The sequence below is a fragment of the Pavona decussata genome, unplaced genomic scaffold, assembly GCF_977016875.1.
Source record: "Pavona decussata unplaced genomic scaffold, jaPavDecu1.1 SCAFFOLD_133, whole genome shotgun sequence".
NCBI classification, from domain to species: domain Eukaryota; kingdom Metazoa; phylum Cnidaria; class Anthozoa; order Scleractinia; family Agariciidae; genus Pavona; species Pavona decussata.
This window is the reverse complement of record NW_028145546.1, coordinates 1,390,769-1,415,102: the sequence shown is the minus strand read 5'-3', so window position 1 is coordinate 1,415,102 and position 24,334 is coordinate 1,390,769. Positions and strand designations below refer to the sequence as shown.

General features: G+C 37.7%; 3 protein-coding genes across 6 annotated transcripts; 1 reads left to right on the top strand and 2 right to left on the bottom strand.

Annotated features, from left to right (window-relative positions):
- Positions 1 to 617: 617 nt before the first annotated feature.
- On the bottom strand, positions 618 to 10,432 carry LOC146468109 (neuropeptide FF receptor 1-like). 4 transcript variants are annotated; one of them, XM_085124918.1, is made up of 2 exons: positions 10,154 to 10,432; positions 618 to 4,140 (listed from the first exon to the last, which is right to left on the bottom strand). In XM_085124918.1, exon 2 carries the CDS (start codon positions 4,043 to 4,045, stop codon positions 3,134 to 3,136), a length of 912 nt encoding a protein of 303 aa, XP_084981044.1. In that variant the 5' UTR covers positions 4,046 to 4,140; positions 10,154 to 10,432; the 3' UTR covers positions 618 to 3,133. The 4 variants fall into 4 exon arrangements, with proteins under 4 accessions (XP_084981044.1, XP_084981043.1, XP_084981045.1 ...); XM_085124917.1 differs by lacking the exon at positions 10,154 to 10,432 and adding an exon at positions 6,627 to 6,695; XM_085124919.1 differs by lacking the exon at positions 10,154 to 10,432 and adding an exon at positions 5,898 to 6,435.
- A 3,319-nt stretch (positions 10,433 to 13,751) lies between these two features.
- LOC146468108 (galanin receptor type 1-like) lies at positions 13,752 to 17,835 on the top strand. Its single transcript, XM_085124910.1, has one exon. It carries the CDS (start codon positions 14,118 to 14,120, stop codon positions 15,471 to 15,473), a length of 1,356 nt encoding a protein of 451 aa, XP_084981036.1. The 5' UTR covers positions 13,752 to 14,117; the 3' UTR covers positions 15,474 to 17,835.
- Positions 17,836 to 18,292: 457 nt separating this feature from the next.
- LOC146468107 (L-gulonolactone oxidase-like) lies at positions 18,293 to 23,175 on the bottom strand. Its single transcript, XM_085124908.1, has 2 exons — positions 22,806 to 23,175; positions 18,293 to 20,259 (listed from the first exon to the last, which is right to left on the bottom strand). Exons 1-2 carry the CDS (start codon positions 22,840 to 22,842, stop codon positions 18,653 to 18,655), a joined length of 1,644 nt encoding a protein of 547 aa, XP_084981034.1. The 5' UTR covers positions 22,843 to 23,175; the 3' UTR covers positions 18,293 to 18,652.
- Positions 23,176 to 24,334: the final 1,159 nt, after the last annotated feature.

The following is a 24,334-nucleotide window of genomic DNA, read 5'->3' as shown; positions in this document are numbered from 1 at the left end:
TCAAGAAAGCTCTCAAAGGGACTCATCTACTACATATTTTTTTAGAATTGCTGTGAATTTTCTGCCTGAGTTTGAGCTCTAGTAGGAACACACAAACTCCTTCGTATATCAGTAAATTTTCGTTGTAGCAATTCTCTCTATGAATAAATTACCTCGTAAAACAATGTGAAAGGTCGCTTCAAAGGTAAGATAATCGTCCTCACTGCAGAGATGGCTAGAGTAGCGGAGATTGTATGTGGGAACTTCGACTGCCTCTTACACTCGGGCTGGCATCTGATTACAAGAAACAACAGGAACAACACGCCTGCTTGTGCGAGCATGCGCACTCATTTTGTCGCTCTTCTTTTTCATAGGACATGCGCCATGGGACGTGATTTGGGGTAAAGAAAACACGTACCACACCTCTTGAATAAAACTAACGTCTTATTTAAAGCAGCCTCAGTGCATTTCTTCTAGCATTCAGCTAGTAACAAACCAACGTACACGTCACTGAAACTATTGCCGTGGGGCGTTTGCCAGTTTGTTTTCAAATTGGCAGTCCGCTCTGGAAAGGGGCCAGGGGGTAGGAGGGAGAGGGGGGAAGCAATGGGTACCGGTAGAAGTAAATGATACATAAGCTGAGGTGAAAAACGGATCAATTATCATAGTGGAAACCAGAGACGTCTTCTATATGATGACTTTTGATCTCAATGTAAATACAATGTAAAGTGGACACGTGACCGTTGTTGGCTGATCACGATACTACATACCTACTACAAAATAAATAATTGTTGTATATTGTAACATACATTTTCTGTGGAATAAGGAACTAATAAAGTGGTTTGAGATTTTTTGAGTCTCTGTAGAGCAAAATGTTCATAAAAATTGATTTACCAGGTCAGTTGCTAGTAATTGCAGCTTATTACTAAAATATATCTCTTTATGACCGCTAGACTGCCGTCTCTTTTCTTTGCATGTTTCTTTGGAAGCTTTCAGGCTCTAGTTTAATCTTCACTGATGTGAAAAACTCTGGAGTTTTCTCAGCGTTTCTTGATAATGAGCGATTAAAAATGTTTACAGTGTCCGCTAGATTCTTTGCCTGATTTGCGAACCTACATGGAAACCATGAGCTAAACAGGCGAATACACCGAGCGCCGAAGCAAAAACGAAACTGCTTTGTCAGTGTTCCGTAGGCAATTGGATTCACACAACTGTGGAAGATTGTTAATACCGAGGTGTATTGGCGAACGTATCGTGCTAATCGCGCTTGGTGCTGGTCTCCAAACATCATGACTATGGTTGCCAATCGATAAGGTAGCATACACATCACAAATAACAGAACAATCACAGCCAGAGTCTTTACAACAGTAATGTTTTCATATTTGGCTGTCCGTGTTTTAATTTCGCCGTCCTCATCCAAGTCAAATCTCGGAGCAGTTGATCCCGACAAGTCTTTTGCAATGCGAACGTAGGCGTATGTAATGATAAATAACGGTATCACAAAACGTGCGGTGAAAAAGGTAAGGGTGTAGAACTTTTTGAAGTTAGCACTTGGCCACCGTTGAACACAACGGCTTGACTGTTGAGTAGAAACGAGAATTTTTGGCACGACTAACCCTACTGACAAAATCCACATTAGAACGAGCCAGTTAATAACTGTGCGTTGTGATATCTCTGGCTTGAATGGGTTTGTGATAACGTAGCATCGATGGACCGCCATAACATTTAGTGTGAACACGCTTGCTCCTAAAGCCACTGATATTAAAGGCGCAATGAGTTTGCAATAAAATACAGATGGAGTAAATTTTGCCATGAAGATGTAGATTTAATTGGAAAGGAAGGAAAACCATTATTAACATAAGATCGCAAACTGCAAGATTAAGGATGAACAATTCATGTGGACGCCGCTCTCTCGTTTTCTTAACCCCAATGACAACCAAAACACTAACGTTTCCTACAAAACCAAGGATCAGTGTTGTGATGTACAGCCCGAAGGTCACTTTCAACCACAAGTGCTCCTTGTTATGCACAATCAGTGAAGACAGAACATCACCTGTCGTGTTATTCATTGTAAAGTTAGGCTTTCCTTGAGTAGGATTTTGCTTGAAAATTCTTGATAGTTCTGTATAAGTGTTCTTTATGCCCAAGTCTTCTTCTTTGGAAGCGTTTTTTGTACAGTTTTAAAATCGCATTTAAAACAACAAAACATCGATTTTGCAGAACCTGAAAATGTTATACCAAACACCCCGTGTGATATTGTTTTATCCAAATGAGTGACTTCTGATGTTAGCCAATGAAATTTCTTCAATTATGCGAGCAGGCATCACGTGTAAACAAATGGGCTATTCACGAGTCAGTTGCAAACATGGCATATAAATAATAAAAAATATTCGTTGAAAAAACTCTGATCGGATCTGTTCGAGAAAGAAATTTGTTGTTACATTATCGATAGAAAACGTCGAAACAAGACCGAAGGGACGACCGTGCTACAACAGCAGTAGAGCTTCTCATATAATCTTCGTTCTTCGTATTCAAAAGTTGTTAGCATACCACTGAGAAAAAATTAGATTCGCGGCAGGGAATCTCAGGAATCTCAGGATCTCCGCAAGGAATTGTTGACACCCCCATGGTGAAACTCAGCAATCATTGGTTTGATTTTGTTTTTAATGCATTTTGTGGACATATGGTCAAGGAAAAAAGATGTTTCTGTTCCAAAACATTTTTTTGCTTTTAAAAGGAAGTACCTCTTAAAGTGAGTGAGAGTTGAACGTGAGAGTTGAACGCTTCTAAAGTGTTATTTCAAATATTTCTCTTTATTCAATGGTTGATGTTTCAGAGTAATAGAAGAGTAAACAGCAAAAGAAATTGCATGCATAGACTGTTAGATAAATGGTTGGCATGATTAAAATTTAAAGCCTTAAAAAGAAATGAAAGTCTATTGTTTTTTGTTTCAATTCAGGAGGTTAGGAAAACTGATAAAATTTAGAACTTCGTTTGCCGCTATCTTTTTCTCGACTAGCTTGTCCGTTTAAGGCTAATTCTTACTAATTAGATACAGCTCCTTTTTATTCCTATGTTGAACGAGTTAACTATATCCCAGGATTCGTACGTGATCCTGGAAAAATTAAAACTTCTTCCTGCGCAAACGTCTGCCTTACTGTTTGCAAAAGAAAATAGATTTCAAATATCTGATATATTCACGACGAAAGTACTTTGTTATGGTTCCGTAAACTATGGGATTAACACATGCGTGCAGATATGCTGCGATATCAGCCACCCTTAACAATACATTGCCCACTACTTTATGCTCGTCAGGTCCAAAGTCAGCTATTAGCCAAGCAACTTGAATTGGCAGCATGCACACTGCAAATAACAGTACAATCATTCCCATCATCTTGATAATCTGTAGGTCTTCTTTCCGTCTTAATTCTAAGGCTAACCGGTTCTGTGCATCTGAGTCATGCCGCTCTTTAGCTTTCCCTATCTCGACACCAATCATTATATAAGCGCCAGCGATGGTTGCCAGCGGTAGAACGTATTGCAGTGTAAACAGGACAGCGGTATACGCGCGACTTTGGTCTTGGTCCCAGCTCTCTGTACATCCCCCGGCCTCTGTCTTCACGACGATGATAAGCGGAAGTAAAAGTAAAAATCCAACTATCCAGATAACAATAATCCACATGATGACGTACCTGTGACGCATTTCCGGTTGAAATGAGTTGATGATCGCACGGCAGCGATAAACCGCCATGAATGTTAAAGTGAAGATGCTGACGTTAAAAGTGGCGGTCATGACAGGGCAGATAAACTTACAAAATAACATCGGAAATTCGATCCCGCCAAGCAGAAATATATTTACAGGTAAAGAGAACAGCATTAGCGTCAAGTCAGACATGGATAGATTAATGATGAGAATATCGTTTACGGATTTGCGTTTCTTCTTCCACAAGATAAGAAGAACAAGCGAGTTTCCAGTGACTGCGAGCAGAAATGTAAGCACGTACAGCACCAACTTTATTTGTTTCTCTGTTTCGCTGACGGTGGAGAAGTTTGTTGGGTGCCCCATGCTGTGGTAGAGTTAATAGTCTCAAATAATGCTCTTGCCTCGTGAAACTCCTAGGCAGTCTCTCAGGTATCCTGATGATGCATGCGTGAACAACCCTAGCAATAGGAGGAAATATTCTCAGTATAAAATGCTGATATTTTTTCCTTTTAAGATAAACTAATCATGTTTCCATACACAGTTCAATATTTAACCAGAAAGCTCCCACACAAAGCGGTTTTCAAGGACGTTCTGGGTTACAATAAAGAGGAAAGCTAACAATAACAACCGAGAAATGAATACAAATAACAAATACAATATAAAATTAAAAGTTCAAAAAGTAACTAAAAAACTTGAAAAAAGTAGATTTAAATATTAACATTAATTCACAGTTCCTAGCATATATTGACTTAATTTGTACCAGTCCTTTACAGCATGGAAAACAAACCGCTGTTTACCCCAATTTGTTCTAACAGTGGGCAAACGGAACTCGTTGCCATTACATGTACTATACTTTTATATGGTGTTTTACATTACATTATGATATTTTTATTTTACATTTTTCTTACTACAAATAACTTAGTCTATATTTCAGTGCTAGTAATACTTGAGGACATTTTACTCATTACTCGTAATTAAAATATTTTCGTGTGCTTTCTGTAAAGCAATGGAATAAGTTGCTTTTATATTCTCAGATCTGGGCGTTAAAGAGCAAGACGGAGTGGAGGCGTTTCTTGATAGAACTTTAATACATTCTGCTCGGGGCAAAGTTCTTCAAATTGGAGAGAGCTCCCATTATTAATTTCTAGCATGTATAATGTAAAAGACGATAGCCTCAAATGAAGCAAAAGTCCTTACTAAAGTATTGAACTAATTTTGCTACCCATCCTATCCCGTCTCAACTATTTTCGTGATGGTAACGTATGGTATAGATTCGGTGGTATATGGTGAGAAAAAATGCAAAGTAAATCCACTCGTCCGTGAGAAATATCAGCGCGTTTTGTAAAACGCTACATAAATCTATTCATTCGATACATTAACACCTACAAGATTTTTAAATCCTTAAAAAAGGCAAGCAAACAAATAACTACACAAATCACTGAAAAAAAAAAAAAACAGACAAATGCAGAGACAGTGGCAGAGAGAAGGTATTTTTTTTTATTAGTGTACGTTGTGTAAAATGCACTGCAAAAAAAATAGCGTCTATTTCTTAGTAAAGTTTAAGGTTCTAAGGACCGAAACTTACAATATTTTATTTGTACAAATGGCAATAAGTACAAGATCCTGTTACGATTTTTCTCTGAAGTGGAAGTGAAAGAAACAGCATATTTTTTTGTAAAATCAGTAATAAAAATTAAATATTAACTTTGGCAAAGTATTACGCCTAGTAGAGACTAAGTAAGATTTTAAAAAACCGAGTGGGAAATACCTTCTACCTTATTACTTTTAAGGATGTCTCGCTGCTAATGCTCGTAACTTATATTTTTCTGTTCCTTTTCCCGCCATGACCGCTTTTCTTGAATGTTCTTAATATCATGTATAGTCTTCCGAGTGCTAAGATTATTAAATATGTATGTATGTAATTTCTGAAGTAAATATGAAATAAATGTAACGTCTCCAACTGAGCTGGGAGTGCTACAGAGTTAAAGGAAATTAAGCTAAGAAGAAAACCCCGCCACTTACAATTCAGTTTTCTTGTCTTTGTATAGATAAAGAAAATTTGTCTTATTTTGTTTTATGATATACGGCTAATCGTGAAAATAATATTTAGATCACTCTACACAACATGTTACTTTCACTTGTACAGTTTTTTGAGCACACAAGGCAAATAAAAAAGAATCGTTAACCTAAAATGGTAGAATAAAATGCTACCAACCATTTCATAAAGACGACGGAGTCCAAACGGAGTCCAAGGAGATGTTAAAACTTACCGACGAAGACAAATTTTTATGAATATTGTTGACATTTGCTTCAGTCGAAAATGAACTATCATCCGGAACACAAACTCAATATTCCACAAAAACAAAAGCGGCAATACATTCAAATTAGCATTCGAAAAGAAATGTATACCTGAGCTGGATAAAATATGCGCTTTGCAGAAGCAGCTTTTTTTGAAAGAAAACAGAAAAGCGGTCTATTTTTTTCGTTTCAATTTAAAATAACCATTTGAAAGTAAAATTTACCGGGAAATTAGAAAAAAGGTTAGTCCTGATGTGAAAACCACAAGCCCCACATTCAGTCTAATGAATTACAAACAAATGCCTCCATTTTCGCCAAACAGTAGTAATTTTGCCTGCTTGATGATAAGAAAAACGTTGATAAGAATTTCGGATCTAAAGCATGATGTCGCACTTGCCAACTTTCGCCTTTCACCTAGCTTCAGAAGATATTTCTTGATTGATTATTTTGAGGAAACATTTCCCTTCTCACACTTATTAACACCCTGGGTTAAGGTTAATAAAGCTTAAAATTAAAATCGCAGAGCATTCAGTACAGCGTTTTTGAACACAGCACAATCAAATGAAATAATAAAAATTTTGCTCTTAGTCTTAAAAAATTAAGTCACATAGCTTGTATTTAGTAGTCATTTTAGTCAGTATTGTACCTTATTTTTGTGGCCGGAGATCTAATGACTATGCCAGCAGCTGCCTCAGTGTGAAATGAAGCAAAATAATCTTTTGGTCGAATCTTTAAATAAACAGAAACACGGCGTGAATAAGATGACTAGCACGCTACCGCAAACAAAAAAAAAATTGTGACATTTGCAGTGTCAACATGAGATTTTTCCAATTTAATCTGTCAACACAGCTAAATTGTAGGTGCTCCATAAATTGCTTGATTTGTCACTGCTTTCCTTTTTTCCCAGCTCAACCATTTTTTGAAACAAACATAGAACCGGCTTTAAAATAAACTACTTGGTCCAGAAAAAAAATAACAAATTCATCTGAAAAGTGTTTATAAGAGATCCTAAAACTGGCATTAAACAAATTCTATAATTACACCAAAATATAACCATTCCCCTGATTACAGACCTCGAAAAGCGACGTTTTCTCGAAACCGCTTATGAAAATGAGATCTTATCCGGCTGTTCCATTTGTCTTGCTCAACAAACATGTTTACATAGCACTACCTTAATTTATATAATTTTAATATAATATTATGCAGACAAGTCTGAGTCTCTGTTTTCTCTCCGGAAATCACGGAACATTTCGTCTGCTAATATATATATATATTTTTTAAATTAACATTTTAAAAAGTGATTTTTTTGTAGCCTCAGGGATTCAGCCGAATGAAACTACTTATTCTAGTAAAACGTTGATGAAGGGAATTTGAGCTAAGCACATCTTGAAAAGCGTGAATTATGACTCAGTGCGTGAGCTCTAATCTTCTTGCTATACGTTCATTTTTTTGTTCCAAAAAATTTCAATTTCGTAATCTCTCTATTAAAGAGATGGCTTTAAATTAGTGGGATTTTACTCTGGTGCGAAATGGTTTTTGTTTATTTTCGTTTCCAAAAGCGTGATTTTATCTTTCTTTGGTTATTAAAGAACGCAAGAAAACGTTCTCGACTCCTTTGTACACTTTTTTTTTCATGCCAGAGCGTGATAAAAAATGTAACTAACGTATACAAGTTTCAAGAAAAAACACGAAGAATTCAAATTGAAGTATCATAATTTGTTATTCTAAAGGCATCAAGCGGGAAAATTGCGTCAAAAACACACGAAACATCTACTGACCAAGTGTGTAAAGATAAACACATGATAACATGAGAAGAAGTGATGAGTACCACCAACAAGGGCGTGGCCCTTGCAGTTCACCGCACCAAACAGACAAATACAACACAGCACCAAGATTTATGGAAGACAAAATTGATATAAAATCGTTTCAAGGTTTAAGGGTTTTTTGTTCACACATTACATTTTTCAGTACTTTTGTATTTTATGGTAATGTCCTCCATCTTTCTGTTCACTCACCGGAATTTGCGAAATAGGGGGTCTGGGTGGGGTGGGTGGGGTGGCTGCTGACAAAGGGCGGGGGGGGGTAATGATGGTGGCTGCTACTGCTATTATCCTACTAATTATTGAAGCAGGAACTCCTGTGATGCCGGAAACACGTCCAGCTCAACATCAATCTGTTTCCATTCTTCACATTGAGTGGGTTTCCTGTGTCTCCGGCAATGATGGCGTATGGAATTGATTGAATATTTTAAATCCACCTTTAGAAGTTTCTTAAAATGAATAACAACTTCATAAATGACAACAAGAGCGTTGACCCCTGTTTCCTTTGTATTTTTTGTTTTTGTTTCATAACATTATGAATAAACTAGTATGTTATGTTATGTCTATACTTGCTTTCAGTCGTCTTGCTTTGGTTTGTTAGTTTGGCACGTTGTGACAGTTAATTTAAACCATGATAAATAATGATGTTTGTTTTCCCAACCTTTATGTGTACATTGAGCAATCGATCTTCAGTGCAAATTCAGAAAAACTTTGACCTTGCTATACATTCTTTGCCCAACTTACAGCAATTAACGAGTGATAAAAAGGGACAAATCTGGGTTAGCACAAATTTGCGTTTCTGAAAAGGTAAGACACTGCGCTTATAAGAGTTTCTTGCTAATGTAAGTTATGGATATTTCATGCAAATTTTACAAATACATGAAAATCCAGGATACTATTCTTAGGTCAATCAAACTCACAAATTATACTATTTCCTGACAGACTATACTGTCGTTAACAGCAAGAACATTACATGTACTGAGCATAGCAACCGACAAAAGCGTACATCCTTAAAAGAGAAAGCGACACTCTCACACCAATAAACGAGCCCTTAAGGCGTGGGGAACAAGGTTTAAATAGTTTGGTTTTTCTAGCTCACCTTGGTAACACAAATATTTTGTAACAGTAGAACTTGTTTGGTTGACAAAAGATACCGTTTACTTTTACTGAAAGAAATAAGCTTAAATCTACCGATTCTTGATAGGAAAAAACCAGAAATCGTGACTTTCTGGATAATAACGTACGTAATTACTTAGTTCTGTGAGCAAATTACAACAGCAAACAATGGACATTATAATAGATGCTTTGTTTTTTGCTCAAAGGAAGGAAACAAAGTATTATAAATATTTTTTGACTGAAAATAGCAAACTGTCAGTCAAAGTTTAAAAAACATTCATGTACATTACGAACATGGCTTAGGTTTTGGGGGATCTCACAGTGACACAGATAGAGACTGACATTTTAGAATGTGAATTTTAAACTGAACCAGCAATTCCTTTTGGTGTTAGCATAATTCTACTAGGCAAATTATCAATTGGCTCTCAATGCCCCCCATTAATATAGTCTTTCTAGAGGAATAAGTGAATTTCTCTTTTTTGTGAGGTATCTTTTTCATCCTGTGTTGGAAATTGTATTTTTTTCTGATTGATTCCTTTGTTTTAAGTTCTTCGAGCTCTTGGTACTCATAAAAGGAGCCATTAATGTGTTTATTTTTCTCTTAATTCTAAAGAAGTAATGAATTATGGAAATTAAATTGTGAACTTAACTTGGCTATTTAGTTATGGTGGAAGTGGCAAACAATTAATACAAAATGTTTTTACTCAAGACAAACCTAAATGACAACACATTGCCCAAATTCAGATTCAAAACACCTGAAACATCTATTTTGTGTCTTCTTATTGCTACTATTTTTAGCTACTGGATGCTCGTGTTTTGAGCAAGCCGATCTGTCCATCTCATTATCAAGCAATTGTTTACACATTTTTTAGTCTCCTGCTCTTTAACGGGAGATTAGGACAGTTGTACTCTAGGAAAGGTTCGAGCTGTTAAATTCAAAGTTCTAAGAAAAGTTGAAAAAAAAAACTTAAGGGAAAAGTGTGTGAGTTGATACGCTGCAAAAGGCCCATTGCATTTCTTCCGTACGATCCAACAAACTTGTTTTTTCCGTTGATTTTTTTTGAGGGGTCTTAAAGTTGCAACGTTGGTTTGATTTCTCGGCTTGCTTTAGGCTTTAAATTCTAATTTTTTAATTATATTACAGTTATATACCTCTACCTTTGGCTTGGCATTAAAAAAACGTCTCCTTAAGGTCATAAACAATAATGGTACAATTCTGCAAATATCCCTCACTTACCTAACGCCAATATTTTCTTGTCAGTCTTTGTCGATAAAATTCTTTCAGTTAAGCCTCTCTTTGTCAACAACTTCTTAAAGAAATACAGAACGACTTTCATTCATTACATGCGACCAAATTATGCTCTTGCCTATGCAGGCTTCTACAAGTCAGCCATATGGTTTGTTCCCACCCCTTGTTGATAACATTCACGAGTGCGTCTTGATGTAGACTCAAACAATTATAATTAAATGGTTTCATGCAGGTTTGTTTTTCTTTATTTTGGACGTCTTCATAAAAAGAAAATTCGCTTGTTATCTTATAATTTCTTACGGGGCCTACATTTTTTATTATTATTATTATTATTATTATTATTATTATTATTATTGTCTTTTAATGAGCTTCAAACGTCTAAAGTAAATTGCATATCGTGTGGTCTTTCAACAATTACATCGTAATTCTCAAAAGCAAAAAGACACTGGGTGGTGTTTCTATCGCCCCAGCAACCTGGTCCGTACTCATGTGAGTCCAGTAGGCAAGCATCCTTAAATTCTTTCAATAGGTTATACAGCGTTTATTTTATATTTCGGGGAATTATAGAAGAAGAAAATGTAATCTATTCAGAGACCTTACACGCTTCTGTGGTTCAACGAAGAGATGAAGGACTGATTTATGGAGTATTTAAATGATATAATTATTACTCTGTCCAGCATTAAATGAAGAAAGTGTTTTTTATTTTGTTTTTGTTTTTTTTTTTTTCATTTTGGCAGTTAAAGCGTCCATTAACAGCCAAACTCTTGTTTACGTTACAGACTGTATAATCATATAACAAACAATAAAATCGGTGGTGCTAATCCCCGATTTCTTTAATTCGACTTACCTTGTTTGTTATCAATCTGCCGAACAGAGCTTCTCTGAGAAGTACAGCACTTCTTCAAACATAAATTACTGCTTTCCATTGCGTGCTTTCATATTTTTCTTCCTTCAAGGCAAATTGCATTTCTTTTAAAAACCCCTGCGATGCCATAATTTAATTTAAGAGTTCTAATGGAAGCCGTAGGCTTCAAACCAAAGAGGGTGAAGCCTATTACGTGATGAAAAAATTAGAAACACCCTCCATACATAGTGAAAATATTCGAATCAAGCAATTAAAGTTATTGGAAAAAGGTAAAGTAAGAGAAAGTGCACGCAATGTTTTATAACCTGGAAGGAGGTAAATAATGTTTCTTAAATTAATTGTGGAAAACAAACACAACACACCAAAGTCGTTTTTCTATAGATTTCTAATATGTTTTTAAACTTCTCTAGCATAGCCATAATAATGAAAAGGGAAAATTACCTCTAAAATTACAATATCTTATCAAAGAGATTTATTTCAGAGTTATGTGTAAATGGTTTCTCTTGGAAATATTGTTCGATTTAGCCAAAACGGATTAAACGTTCCACCAGTTTCGTGTATAAATACAAACTGCAATACTTGTACTTAGTCTATCAATCACTTGCAACCGATATCTCCATACATTTTCCAAGCAGTTTATTTTACATAATATAAAAATTGATTTCTAAATTGAGTAGTTTTTCGTCACGAATATTCAGATTGCCATCTCGTTTAACCCTTTCAGAGTCAAACCTTGAATCACTTGCTGTTCATCTAACTTTTGAGGACCAAATTACCTTCTTTTGATTAAAGCAAACATTCTTTTCTACTCCCCCAGTTTCTTTAGATACCGACCCTCTTTTCAATAGGTTTCTTTTAAGTTCTGGATCATTCCTATCAGTTGGTGAGAGCGGTTATTCAGGGAGGGTGCGCTTTATCGGAAATATGAGGTACATGCCACGGTACAAAATTATTTTCAAAATTATTCATCGAAATTATAGTCATCTTGCCATCTTTACTTAGTGTTTATCTGAATGCTAGAAACTAAACAATATACCCATAGAATTTCCCTACATGTACACTGTTCACTGTCTCTGCAATTTGAATCCAGAACCTTCGAATCAAATCACCGTCAAAGCTACAAGACAATAGCCCAACTGAGGCAGATTATGGGAATTTAGCTAGGTTGCGGGAATTGAGGTACACAGAAATAGTGGATGAATAGGTTTGGAGTTATGTTTTCTTTTGCACAACAAGCTCAAAGACTAGATGGAATATACGGTGAGCAGAACCGTAAATACCACTCACCTTACTTGTTAATTCAGTGGTATGGACGCATATGCAATCGCTTAAAATAAAACTATGAGAAGTTAAACTGAGGTCTTCATCTACTATTTAAAGTGCTCAATGGATAAATCAGAGCTGGTACAAGTAGTTTTGCAGAGTCGGACTAGTTCAGACACATTTATTTGCTACTCCGAGTTTCATGCTTCTCGCGAAGCAATCATCAGGCATTTTTCTTTAGAAGAAACAAAGGCGTCTTATTCTGAGAGAATTTCTTAATAGATAACCTGTAAACTAGTATACCTTTTGCATTTGTATTTCTTTTTGCAAAAATAAGATTCATTCTTTCATCCCGGTCATCGGTCATTAAACATGAAAATAAATAAAAATAAATTGAGGCAAACTAAACTGTCGGTACAAAATGACACAAAGTGTTGATTTTGGATTGTTTCCTTCGTTCCCTCTCAGCTAACAACTGTGAACAATAATTAATTAGTGGCTTCCCTTCATCCGCTGTTTTCTCGTCAGGCAGATTTAAACCTGTGCCTGCCTTGTTGCTATGCGGATATGTAAATCATTTTATATTAGAATATGTTCAACGCCTTTTTTTCTAAGTTGTTAGTTGTTTATTTAGTCATTTTTCATTGTCTCCGGTTCTAACTGACAAGATGCCATTCAACATTAAAATACTTCATTAAAATGCATTCTCCAAGAAATGATTTATATGAAAGTTGTCTTTTCTGTCTCTTTCGTTTAATTCTGCACCTAAAATTGCGAAGAGTTAGGCGTACAAAAAGGCTAGAGCAGATTTGGATCCTGGAAAAAATTTTTTTTTTATTCTTTAATTCTTTAATGGTTCCTTTAAAGTTAGAGCGACGTCTTAGACGAAGGAAGTCATTAAATTCTACAGCTTGTATATCAGTAAGTTGATATAATTTTTCCGAGATGGCTGATAATAATGAACTCTTGTTACTGCCGGTTTAGGCTAATTAAAAAAAAATGTCTTTCACACTAAAAAGACCAAAAGCGAAACTGATTTTTAGTGATAAGCTTTTCGTCGTCGAGATCATGTCAGGGATTCGCTCTGAAATTGTTTTGACAGGATACAAAGGAAAAGCCGGGAAACGATATAAAATTTACCTTGGTCATCAATTTATTCCAATTTCTTTTGGTGTCATTAATCAGTCATCTCAATGTTTGTTAATTATTAAAGAAGAATCACATGTCTTTTTTGTTTCCTGTGAAATTTCCAGCCAGGTTCTTCAATACAGTTCTTAGGGCAACAATTCCCATGAAATACGACAGATGTCGAATAATTTGTTCGTGCTCTTTGAATGCTGAAAGGTAACACTCCAAAAGTAAAACTGTGACCCTTTCTAGTCTATTGTCTTTGAAACAAAACCTCTTAAGCATTATTTTAAAATAGTGTTAGTATTTTATTCCAAACTCTAAACCACTTTTTGTGCTAATTTGTTGTAAAAGACAGCTTCTTCCAAAAGACGTTTTAAATGTCTGTGGCCTGAAGAAAAATAGTCCATTAAGACATGTAAAACAATATTGTGCAAACGTTGTTAGCACCACAATGCTGCCACACGATAAGTACCACTGCTTTCAGACGGAACTAATCAAAGCCCAAAGTTTGCTCATCATGCAATATTATTGTTTAAGAAATGTTCCTTTAACCCTTTTTCTAATCCAATGTATTTTCTCATCACGATCTTTTTCCTTGTAGTAAGAGACTTTGATGAAAGAAACTGATCACGACGTTCATAGGAAACAGGCTAGTTCTCTTATTTATCAAGGTTGCTGTGAGTAGAGGACAGAATGTCGCGCATCGCTCGCTTGGAACAGCTATCTCAAGAGACGAGTACTAATCAGCCAAGCAACAGCTCATTAACCAACAACGAGACAGATACAGGAACGACAAGTTTGAGTGAAGCTGAACGAAATTTCAAAATGGTTTTCTACTGGTTTCTTTTCATTGTAGGTTCCTTAGGCAACTTTTTAGTTATTGTGGTCTTGAAAGCAAAGCGGAGGAGAACCATAAACGATTACTTCATTTTGAACTTGGCAGTTTCAGACTTGACGTTCTTATGGCTCTCCGTTCCATTCTACAGTTATGAACTTTTCCAAACATTTAAGAAGAATCTATTTTATTGTAAATTTATTTGGCCAATGATGTCAGTTACTCTATCGACGAGTGTTTTCACCTTAACATCGATGTCGGTTGAGCGGTGTCGAGGAATCACAAACCCATTACAACCGAGAATCATGTTGAAAACTACTCTAATTTGGATTCTTTTAATATGGATTGGCGCTTTCTTTACATTGTTTCCGTTGATGATCGTAACAAAGTCGGATGATGTGTTGTGTGTCGAAGATTGGCCGAATATTTCTTTCAGGCAAGCGTACACTGCAGTGTTGTTTGGACTTCAGTACGTCGTCCCGTTATTGATAATTGCCACAGCCTACATGAGAATTGCCTTTTTCCTTATGACATCACGGCTGTCGATGAGAACTTCACTTAACTCTGGAGGACAAATTGTCAGACAAAAGACACGAACCGAAAATGTTCGCATAATACAAACACTAGCGGTTATCGTATTCCTATTCATGGCCTGTATGTTGCCAAATCAGATTGCTTGGATGCTGTTCGATTTTGGCGGTGATTCCCTTGAAGAACTTTCCAACGCTTTTTGGACTTGCGCAGAGGCACTAATATTCCTACACGCATGCGTCAACCCGATCGTGTATGGAACATTAAGGCGCCAGTTTCGCCGAGCATACGTTCGGTATTTCTTGTTCGTTTTTTGCTGCAGAAAAATAGGATCCCCTGCGATTTCCGAAAACCTTACAAGTGAACAACACGCCAGAAGAAAGCGCAGTGCAGTTGTACTTCACGGCTCCCTGAAATACACAAGTGTTATCGAAAAAAATAAAGCTACACGCCTTGAAGTCCAGTCTTCGCCAAATTTATCAACGAGTGGAGAAAGTAATTATTTAGGAAGCCCATCACCCGTTTCCTCTTCCGCTCGACGCTTCACCAACATAGAGATGCTGTTAAGAACCACCAGCACATATCACTGCGTGGACACCGAGAAATTTTTGAACTTGTCGTTTTGTAATGACACGTTGGAAGCGTCAGATGACGACAACGGCGTCGAAGACACAAAACTATAGAGCTTTATTAGGCGAACTCTTGCTTTTCAAACTGCTGTGTCCTTCTCTTGATAGGAACTGTAGGGTTTTTCGTTTTTTTCAGTTACATTTGAAGTACTTATGCTCGCATGGATATAACACATGGTTCCAAGGTAAAGAATTGGTAAGGTAGCATTACAACTTTTTATGTTTGCCCACACTGGCTTTATAAGTCGTGTTAAAATGTAATTCAAATAACATTGCGGTTGGAAAACCAATACATTTTATCAATAGATGAACATTTAACGGCCTAAAGCACGGACACCCAACGATAACATTTAAGGTTGCTGGCGCCAGTTTCCAGTACTTCGCAGCACTTATACATTGACGGATCAATATTATCACTATCAGTTGATACAACAATAATGATAAAAAAATGCGTTAATATTGGTGAATAAGTTATGGTTATTTTCTCGACATAACTGGTTACCATAGCAACAGTATCACGTGTTAAAACACCCCTAGTTTACCTTTAAGTGGTTATAACTAAAACACGAGCTCGATGGTGCCCATTTTTTTTTATTATGGAACTGTAATTGGCATGTTTAGATTCACTGATTTTTGTTTTGCAAAGATTAAAGGTAGGATACGGTTACAGGGGGCAATTTTTCTGCTACTTGCAACTTTATGGTGACGATAGCGTTACAGAAAACACTTCCCCCCCTCCCCCCGGGAGTAATGTATCTCGCAAAGTTTCGAAAAGCAGAGCTGAGATTAGACTACTTTTCCCGCAGCTGACAACGTACCTTTCGCCGCAAGCACGTTGGAAGTTAACTGCAATTTCGTTCGCAACACATCTCGAAACGGCGTTGTGCAATATTCAAGTTGCAGGAAAAATTGTCCCGCGTATCGACACCTTGGTTCAGCTGAGATATATATAATTAAAAGTAGGATGACTTGAATTGTGCTTCCCCTAACTGCTTGAAACCACCACAACAGTAAAAGGAACTCCAGCATTCCGTACAATAATAACACCGTTTGTTAGACTTAACAGGAACGAAGAACAAACGAAGAAACTGCTCTGAAGCGAGGCGGCGAAGAAAATGCGATGAAGCGAAGCGATGAAACAAAGCGATAAAGTGAAACGGTTAAAACTAAAACAAAACAAGCAAACAAAACATTACAAAGTGAACTAGCACTAAATTGATAGCACGACGGAAAAACCGACACTTACATTTGTTGCAGAGCTGGGTAAACTGAAGTACAATAGAATAAACCGACTGTCCTTTGAGCGTTACGGAGACGAACGAACTTTGAAAGTTGACTTGCTGCTTACGCGCTGAAGAGATATAATGCACTGCCCTAACGGCCAAAAATTCTATTTAAACAGGCCAAAACTTGTGAACAAAATGCGAATAGATTACACTAAATTACGTTACTTACAAATTCCACACACACGAAAAATTGACAACAACATTCCTACACAAAATAATTACAATAACCCTAATGACTAGGCGTTTAGTTTCTTACACTGTTAGAATGCGAACAGCCCATAGCAAATGTGTTAATTAACTGTTTTTTCCTTTCTTGTTAATATTTATGAGGGAATCGTTGTTTTGAAAGAAAGAGAGTCGAGCCATTTACAGGCATTTCATGATTTAAAAAGAACAAACATTACTTCTTGATTCTTGAAAGAGATATGCACGTGTTCACAATATGTCATGTATATTTAAGGTGGCCGAACACAATTATTGCGCGCGCTTTGCAGATTCTGTTAGTGATACTATTAAGCGCGCGCTAGGGTTGTGGTACGCTAATACGGCGGTCGATAAAGTGATCCCTCAATTTCACATGAATTGGAAAATAAAGTTAAGTTTTGATCTTAAATAACTAAGGTTCTCATTTCTGGACTCTTTTTCTTTTCTTTCCGAGCGAAAAAATTCATTCACTAAGACATTATGCATGCTTTCATCTTTGCCACGAAACCCAAGTAAGACCACGCATGCGCATTAGACCAAAAAATTGTGACTGGTTGTTTTCGTGGAAATTAACTGTTTTCTAAGGAGCCGCTCATTAGAATTTCGTGACATTTGGCATGAAAATAGTTCCCTAAAAGCGTAACTCGTCTACAAAGAGAAACTTAAATCTAACAGAGGGTAACTTCACAAAACATTTAAATGCAAAATCGGTATTTACAGGAGATCTCTCTGCTAAAATTACATAAAAGTAGTGCAACTGTGTCAGTGTTTTGTGGGTTTTTCTAAATACAAAAAATGGAAAAAATCTAATGAGTACATTTTCTAAAAATAAAGGAAACCTATTATTTATGGACGTTTAATATTTCTCTGCGTTGCCATGGAAACGGTACTAAGCTCAACAAAACGTACGAAAATACATTCCTTCTTAGTTAGTCTTACCCCATACCAATTTTGGGCGTCCAGAAGTACATAGTTTCCAAATAACGTCTTCTAACACCTGTACACTAAAAAACTGTATTCGGCCACCTTAATGACAAGCCAGATGCAAAGTCTGTATAACAATAATGGCAGACAATTCTTGACATGTCACTTCATCAGTGATACGTACTAAAAAGTGACAAAAGGCTGAACTTTAATTAAGGCCTAATACTGTTCAGACACAACTTTAACAATAGAATCTTTCAAACGATACCCACGAATCCAGATTTTTAAATGTTGAGACGTCACGTTGTGCTCGCTCGTTTTCTATTTCCAATCAAATTCCAAAAAACGTAAAAATACACTACTTTCTGCTCGAATTCAGTGTGTCGTAAGGTTGGTATCCGCTTCATATTGTTATTGGTGAAGTCGTGTTATTGGTGAAGTCATTCATTTAATATGGTCAATATGCAGTGTACATTTAAAGACAAGAAAGATGCAAAGTCTGTATAATGAACACTGATATAAGACATCTCTTGACTTGCCTACATTACTTAATAATTGATATGCCAATAAGTAACGAATATTCGAAATTACCATTTTCCGCTTTTCATTGTTACACCTAAAACACCAGACGTAATACTTTACACGATTCCTACCAAACAGGACGTTGAAATGCTTTCTGTTTGCATAACATCAAACTGTTTTCTTTTAAATTTGTATTCTTAATCAAACTACTAAAAAAGAATAAAAGCGTTTTTAGACCAGAGTCTACATCGTAATGGTTATAAACAAAGTTCTGAGATGCACTTTTGTAGTTGGCATCTATTCGCTCTTCCGCGGTATCTCGAGGATGCCACGCCAGTAGTCGGTCAAAAATACTTGATCTGGATCCATCTTCTCACGCATCTTTAACCAGTCATCCATCTTGGGGTACACACTCTTCAGATAAGCCAAGTTGAATGTTGTATTGCCACATCTCTGACCAGGGAGGGGGAGGTACTTGCCCCAGTGCAGACGGGTTCCAGGAATGTCTAGTAACACATCCCAGAAGTAGGAAAAGAACTCTCTTTTGTCACCCTTGTTGTAAGCCCACCAGTAAGGATCAACTCGCACCATTTTCTGGTTATATGACATGCTCAGCCAGAATGGAGTCTCTTTGGCGCCGTAGATCTCAGTGGCAAAGTTGTTGCAGGCCTTTTGGTTCTCAAACAGCTCGACGAGTTTATCCATGACGGTTTGACACTGCTCGAGTGGAATCCAGATCTCTGTGAAATCCACTATGATGATGGAGTCTGTGTGCGCCTCGTTGTCCATGGGTAGAGTCTGGTACCAGATGTCGCAGAACGGCTGTGCCTTGACAAGAGGCACAAACGCACTCAAAATGACACCGATGATGTCATAATCGATTGGGCGTGGGTCTGACTTCTGCAGGATAAAATTCGTGATTGACAGTGAGACGGCTGCCATTGAAGCTGCAAAGATGTTGGATAGTATCGAGTTGTAGGGAATGGTGTCTCCCTTTGACGTTTGCCTTCCAACCCACTGCTGCACACGCTTCACTTCTTTCTGTGGGAACCAATTCACTCGCATGTATTCATTCTGCTCGAGGCTTTCTTTAAGTCTGCTTTGTCCTTTCTTGTTGGGCCCAAGCAGTGATTCAGGAAATTTGGAATTCCACTCCGAACCTTTAATTAATTTCATCTCAGGAAGACGGAATGACACATGGGTTACAACGCCAAAGAGGCCCATGGAAACACCAACTGCAGCCCAAAGATCCGTTCCAGGTGTTGCAATCTGAATCTGACCATTCCCATCCACGAACTCGATCTCTCGGATGACGTCAGAAAAGCTATGCTGCAAGCTTCCACCTGCAGAACCTGTCATGATGAAGCCGCCAACTGACTGTTGGATGATCCCTCCCAACTCGGGGAAGCCGAAACCTAGCTCAGCCACCTGGTAACAGGCTGAGTTCTGTATTTCTGAGAAGCGATCCAAGGGATCTTTACCGAGGTAACAGCCTGCTCCTATGCGACAGTACAGCCATTTCTTACCACGTTCTCTTGTCACCCTCTGTATTTCTACTTTGCGCAGGCCCTCCATCAACAGCAAGGTAACTCCGGATCCATCCTTGGGGAAAATGGCGGCGGGAAGAGAATGCTCCGATCCAGCGATACGCAGGATTTTCTTTTCTTTCTTGGCTAATAAAACGGCAGACTGGACCTCTGCTACAGTCGAAACCGGTTTAAGAATGGGTTCTTCTGTCGCCGTCTCGGCTACTGAGGCCTCCTTCGGCTTCTCTTTCATTGCATCCTCCATCACATGCAGCATAAGAGGTTCTAAAAGTTCATTTTCCGTCGCTGTCGGAAGGAAAGGAATGACCATTCGGTTGAAAAATGCTTTTGCCTCGGTGTCATCTCCTATCTGGGAAGCTTAAAACATAAAAGACAAGATGTTAGATTATATGCCTTTTTAACAGGACAGTGAACAAGTAGGCCGTGTTTAAGAGGCACTGGAATCATCTCATTTCTGAAGATTTTTACTCATATTAATTTAATATAAACACATGCCATTCTTCTATATAGCGGGTGTATAGACGTGACCCTTTTATTTACAACTCCAAATTATTTGTTCATAAAGTATGCAGTATAATTTAGTTCAGATTTTCGAAGTGGTTCATAAGGAGGAGTATAGGAGCATCGAAAGGTTCAGTTCATTATCTAGTATTGGAGAAAACTTAGAAGCGTTCGTACTTAAAATCCAAATAAAAGTTAACTACACAAGTCGGCGGGTTTAGTCGTCCATGCGGCTCAAAACATTAAATTTGTACTGATTTGAAGGGTTTTGCGTTTCCTGGTTATCGTATGTCAAAACCAGAAATCTTTCAAATAGCTGTAAAAAAAATCGCCATTTTGAGCACATGAGGCTCTGTAGACACTGCGTCAAGTGTATATTTAATAGGCATGCACAAGTTGCTGCCTGATTCAGTTTCCAGACAAGACTGAGGGCGAAGAACGTGGCTTCGAAATAGTGTTTGCCTCCAGCAACAGCAACAACAACAACAACAACCTTTCCAAAAACAAATATTCAAACGAGCGCTGATTTACGGCTTAGAACGAGAAGCCGGCGATTGATTTCCTCTTCGAGGAAAGCTACTTGTAAGTGTCTGAAAGGAGACAGACCAAAGGCATCGAGAGGAAACCTAATCCATAGAGATGAACTACATTAAACCAGTAAAAATTCTCATCATATAAGTTGCGTGTAACAAGCAATGATGTCTAGTCGCCTTGGCATCTGCATGTGAACGCCAACCGAATTATCACTGCATGTTATTGTAGCCTGAGACCACCCTTACGGAGTAGCCGCAAAACCAGGAGCCAAGTAAGGACCTAATAAATCCAAGATGTTTGAGTGATAGTTCTCGTTGCGATTCCGCGAAAACGTCTGTTTGTCAGGGCTGAAATTTGGCCTTTTTAAGACGGGTGTAAGGCTTCGTTGTTTGGGATGCTGCTCTTTTGGAAATGAATAGTGAACAAAGGTGTTGTTAGCGCTCAACAAGCCATCAAAATGCAATGACCTCAAGGCCTTGAACGCCCTTGGTACAAACAAGTAACGACCCGTAAGCGAGCAACCAAAATTTGAGGGCTATGCATTCGCCCGCGAGGTATCAGAACACGAAGGAGAAAGGGAGGAGGAGGTCTAAACTTGCCTATTATTAGTGTAATACCCGAGTGGCGTATTCAGCGGCTACTGGTATTTAATTTCTGAGTGATAAAAAGGAGCCTATAAAATTATTATTAATTATCTCGGGATTTTTCTGAATCACCAATCTACACCGTATTGTAATCCGGGTCATGTTTCAAGTGGTCACTTTCCCAGAGATTAAAAAAATGAAAAATTTAAACTATAAGCTTTAAAAATCGCGGTCGATTACGACGTTACAAGGAAAATTGCGGTATTTTACTGAGAAATATGGTGATTGCTTACGAGAGGGGGTCGCACAATGATGTTCTACTGTATTCCAAAATGGTGAATAATTTTAAAAGCCCCTTAAGAGAAAGAAATACTTTTGTAGAACGTGAGAGGGTCAAGGTTGCGTTCGGTATAGGCCCGTCTAATTATGCGGTCAAACCATTTCATACTTTTCCACCAGCAACTTATATCATTTGAAAGCCATATCACGATAAGCTATGCATTGCGTGCTTGTGTACAAACAATAGCTTAGCTTTACACGGAGCAGACCTGACTGTAAAAAGAAGTGCCATGACCAAAGGCGGAGAATGAGAATCAGAAAAGTTAGCGACAAGGTCCTGTTAGCCTTTCTTTCCCTTGAGTTATGCGTCAATAAAATATAGGGATCATTTTAGTAAAGGTATGTCGTGTTTTATTGCTGTTTTGAAAGATGATATAATCTCAGCAGATTTAAGATATCTACTGACGGATGACTGCGTATATACACTATATCACTATATCAGGAATGCGGATTCTGTTTTCATTTAGGGACATGTGTGTAAGGAAACATCACGCACTGAACTAAGACCAACTAATGTTCTACTAAGTCTCAGGAAAGCCACAAACTGAACAAAAACCATTATTCTGTGGCTATAAAATTCTAACATGTGATAGATTCAGTGTGGATCAACCTCTATCAGATGCAGGTAGAGGAACTGTTACTGTATTATCAGTGTAACGAGATCTCGCCAGCATAAACGCAGTGATGAGCATTGAATTCCGTTATATTCACGCCCAGCGCAGGGGACGCGCAGTTTTGTTGTACTGAATTTGACGCTTTGGAAGCGGTTTGACCTAGCGAGAAAACTAAGTCATTGAGTAGAGGCAGATATTACGATCTGTACAACGGTTGTCTGCATTATAAACAATTACAGCATGCTCGCCTTGACTGTCGAACTTTGAACAAATTCTAGGAAGCATAACGTGTTGATGATAAACAAAATCTCACAGAGACGTTTCGACTTACTTGATCTTTGAGTACGTATTGCTTCGGATGAATCCATGCTTGTCAAGCTGGACCCGAACCAAGGTTTGATGTCCGTCGCAAACACAGCTCGGTTACACTGAAGGCGAGCAATACTGATTGAACTGTGACTTCCTTGGAACTCTTTTTGGTTGAAACCGGAAACTGAGCATCTAAGTATTCTTACCTTAATTCCCGATTGGCTGACGAAAGGCTGCGAGTGATTAATTTTGTTTGCGCAAACAGTGACTAGATCGCTTAAGGCTAAAATTGAATTCTAGACCCTTGCGAATGTCAAGTTTTTCTTAGTGATTACCCTTACTCACTTTCCATTCCTCAAACGCTAATCAAAGCTTAAGTGTTTGTTTTAACCAAATCGGCCCCACAGCCTTATCGGCTAAGTACCAGGCGACATTCCACGTGATTTCGGCCGAGGAAAATTGATTAAATAAACAGCGGGCGTGTGAAACAAGGTTCTGCCGTTACACCGCTAATTGAGAAACACTCTTCACGCAGACGATTGTGGGGTTGATAGCTGTAGCTGAATGCAACGATGATAACTATAACCGCAGTCATTCTCGCTTGCAATACGCCAGGCAAATCTTAGCTGTGTCATCGTGCCGAACAACCTTGAACATTCCACCCCAGCTACGATCATTGTAAGAATGGTAACATTTTCCTGAGGGCAATACTACATTAGATGACCACAGTTCATTTAATAAAAATAGTTTGTCATTATCGTTCGATGATACACACCGAATGCAAATCGAAGCTGAATTTACATTTAATGGTTAAGGTTTGAAACTATTTTTGGATGCGTAGTTTTTTTTTGGCAAAACAACGTCGTAAATTATATTTATGTTAACAGGATCTTCTAGACAGCCAAACTTTTATGGATAGAAACATTACGCACTCTTTAACAAATACATATCATTTCATGTCATTTGTAGATGCAGCTGAAAATTATAATTAAAAAAAAAACCATCAGAATGCCGGCAACATATCGATGGATAAGGATCACAAGATAATTTCCAGAGTGTTACTTGGTTTCAAGAATAAGTTAAACTTTGCGTATTTGCCACACATTGGCATTCCAATCCTAGCAGTATGCAGGATGTTTGTCCCATGAACCTAGTTTAACGGCCTAGACTCTGGCCCACGAGTCTGCTGTAGCTCAGTGGTAGAGCATCCGAACTAGTAATCGGAAGGTCTTAGGTTCGACTCCTGCCTGTGTCATTTACTGATTAATACAACATTCTCACTAAAGTAAAACTTGTTTGCGTGAAATGCTTCATGATTAACTTTCACAAAGAGTTGTTTTATGACTTCATATAATCCTCATTCTTCAGATACAAGCCAAATTGAGCCTATTTATCAAACGATACTGCATCGAAAAACCTCCATAAGCGGATGAAAATTGATATCGATTGATGCAGTTCTCAGTAATGGGGGCCTCAGGCCAAGCTAACATAAACAGATTTAATAGCTATCATTTAATTTCTCACGCACTAGGAGCAATTCGCTTTTTGGCT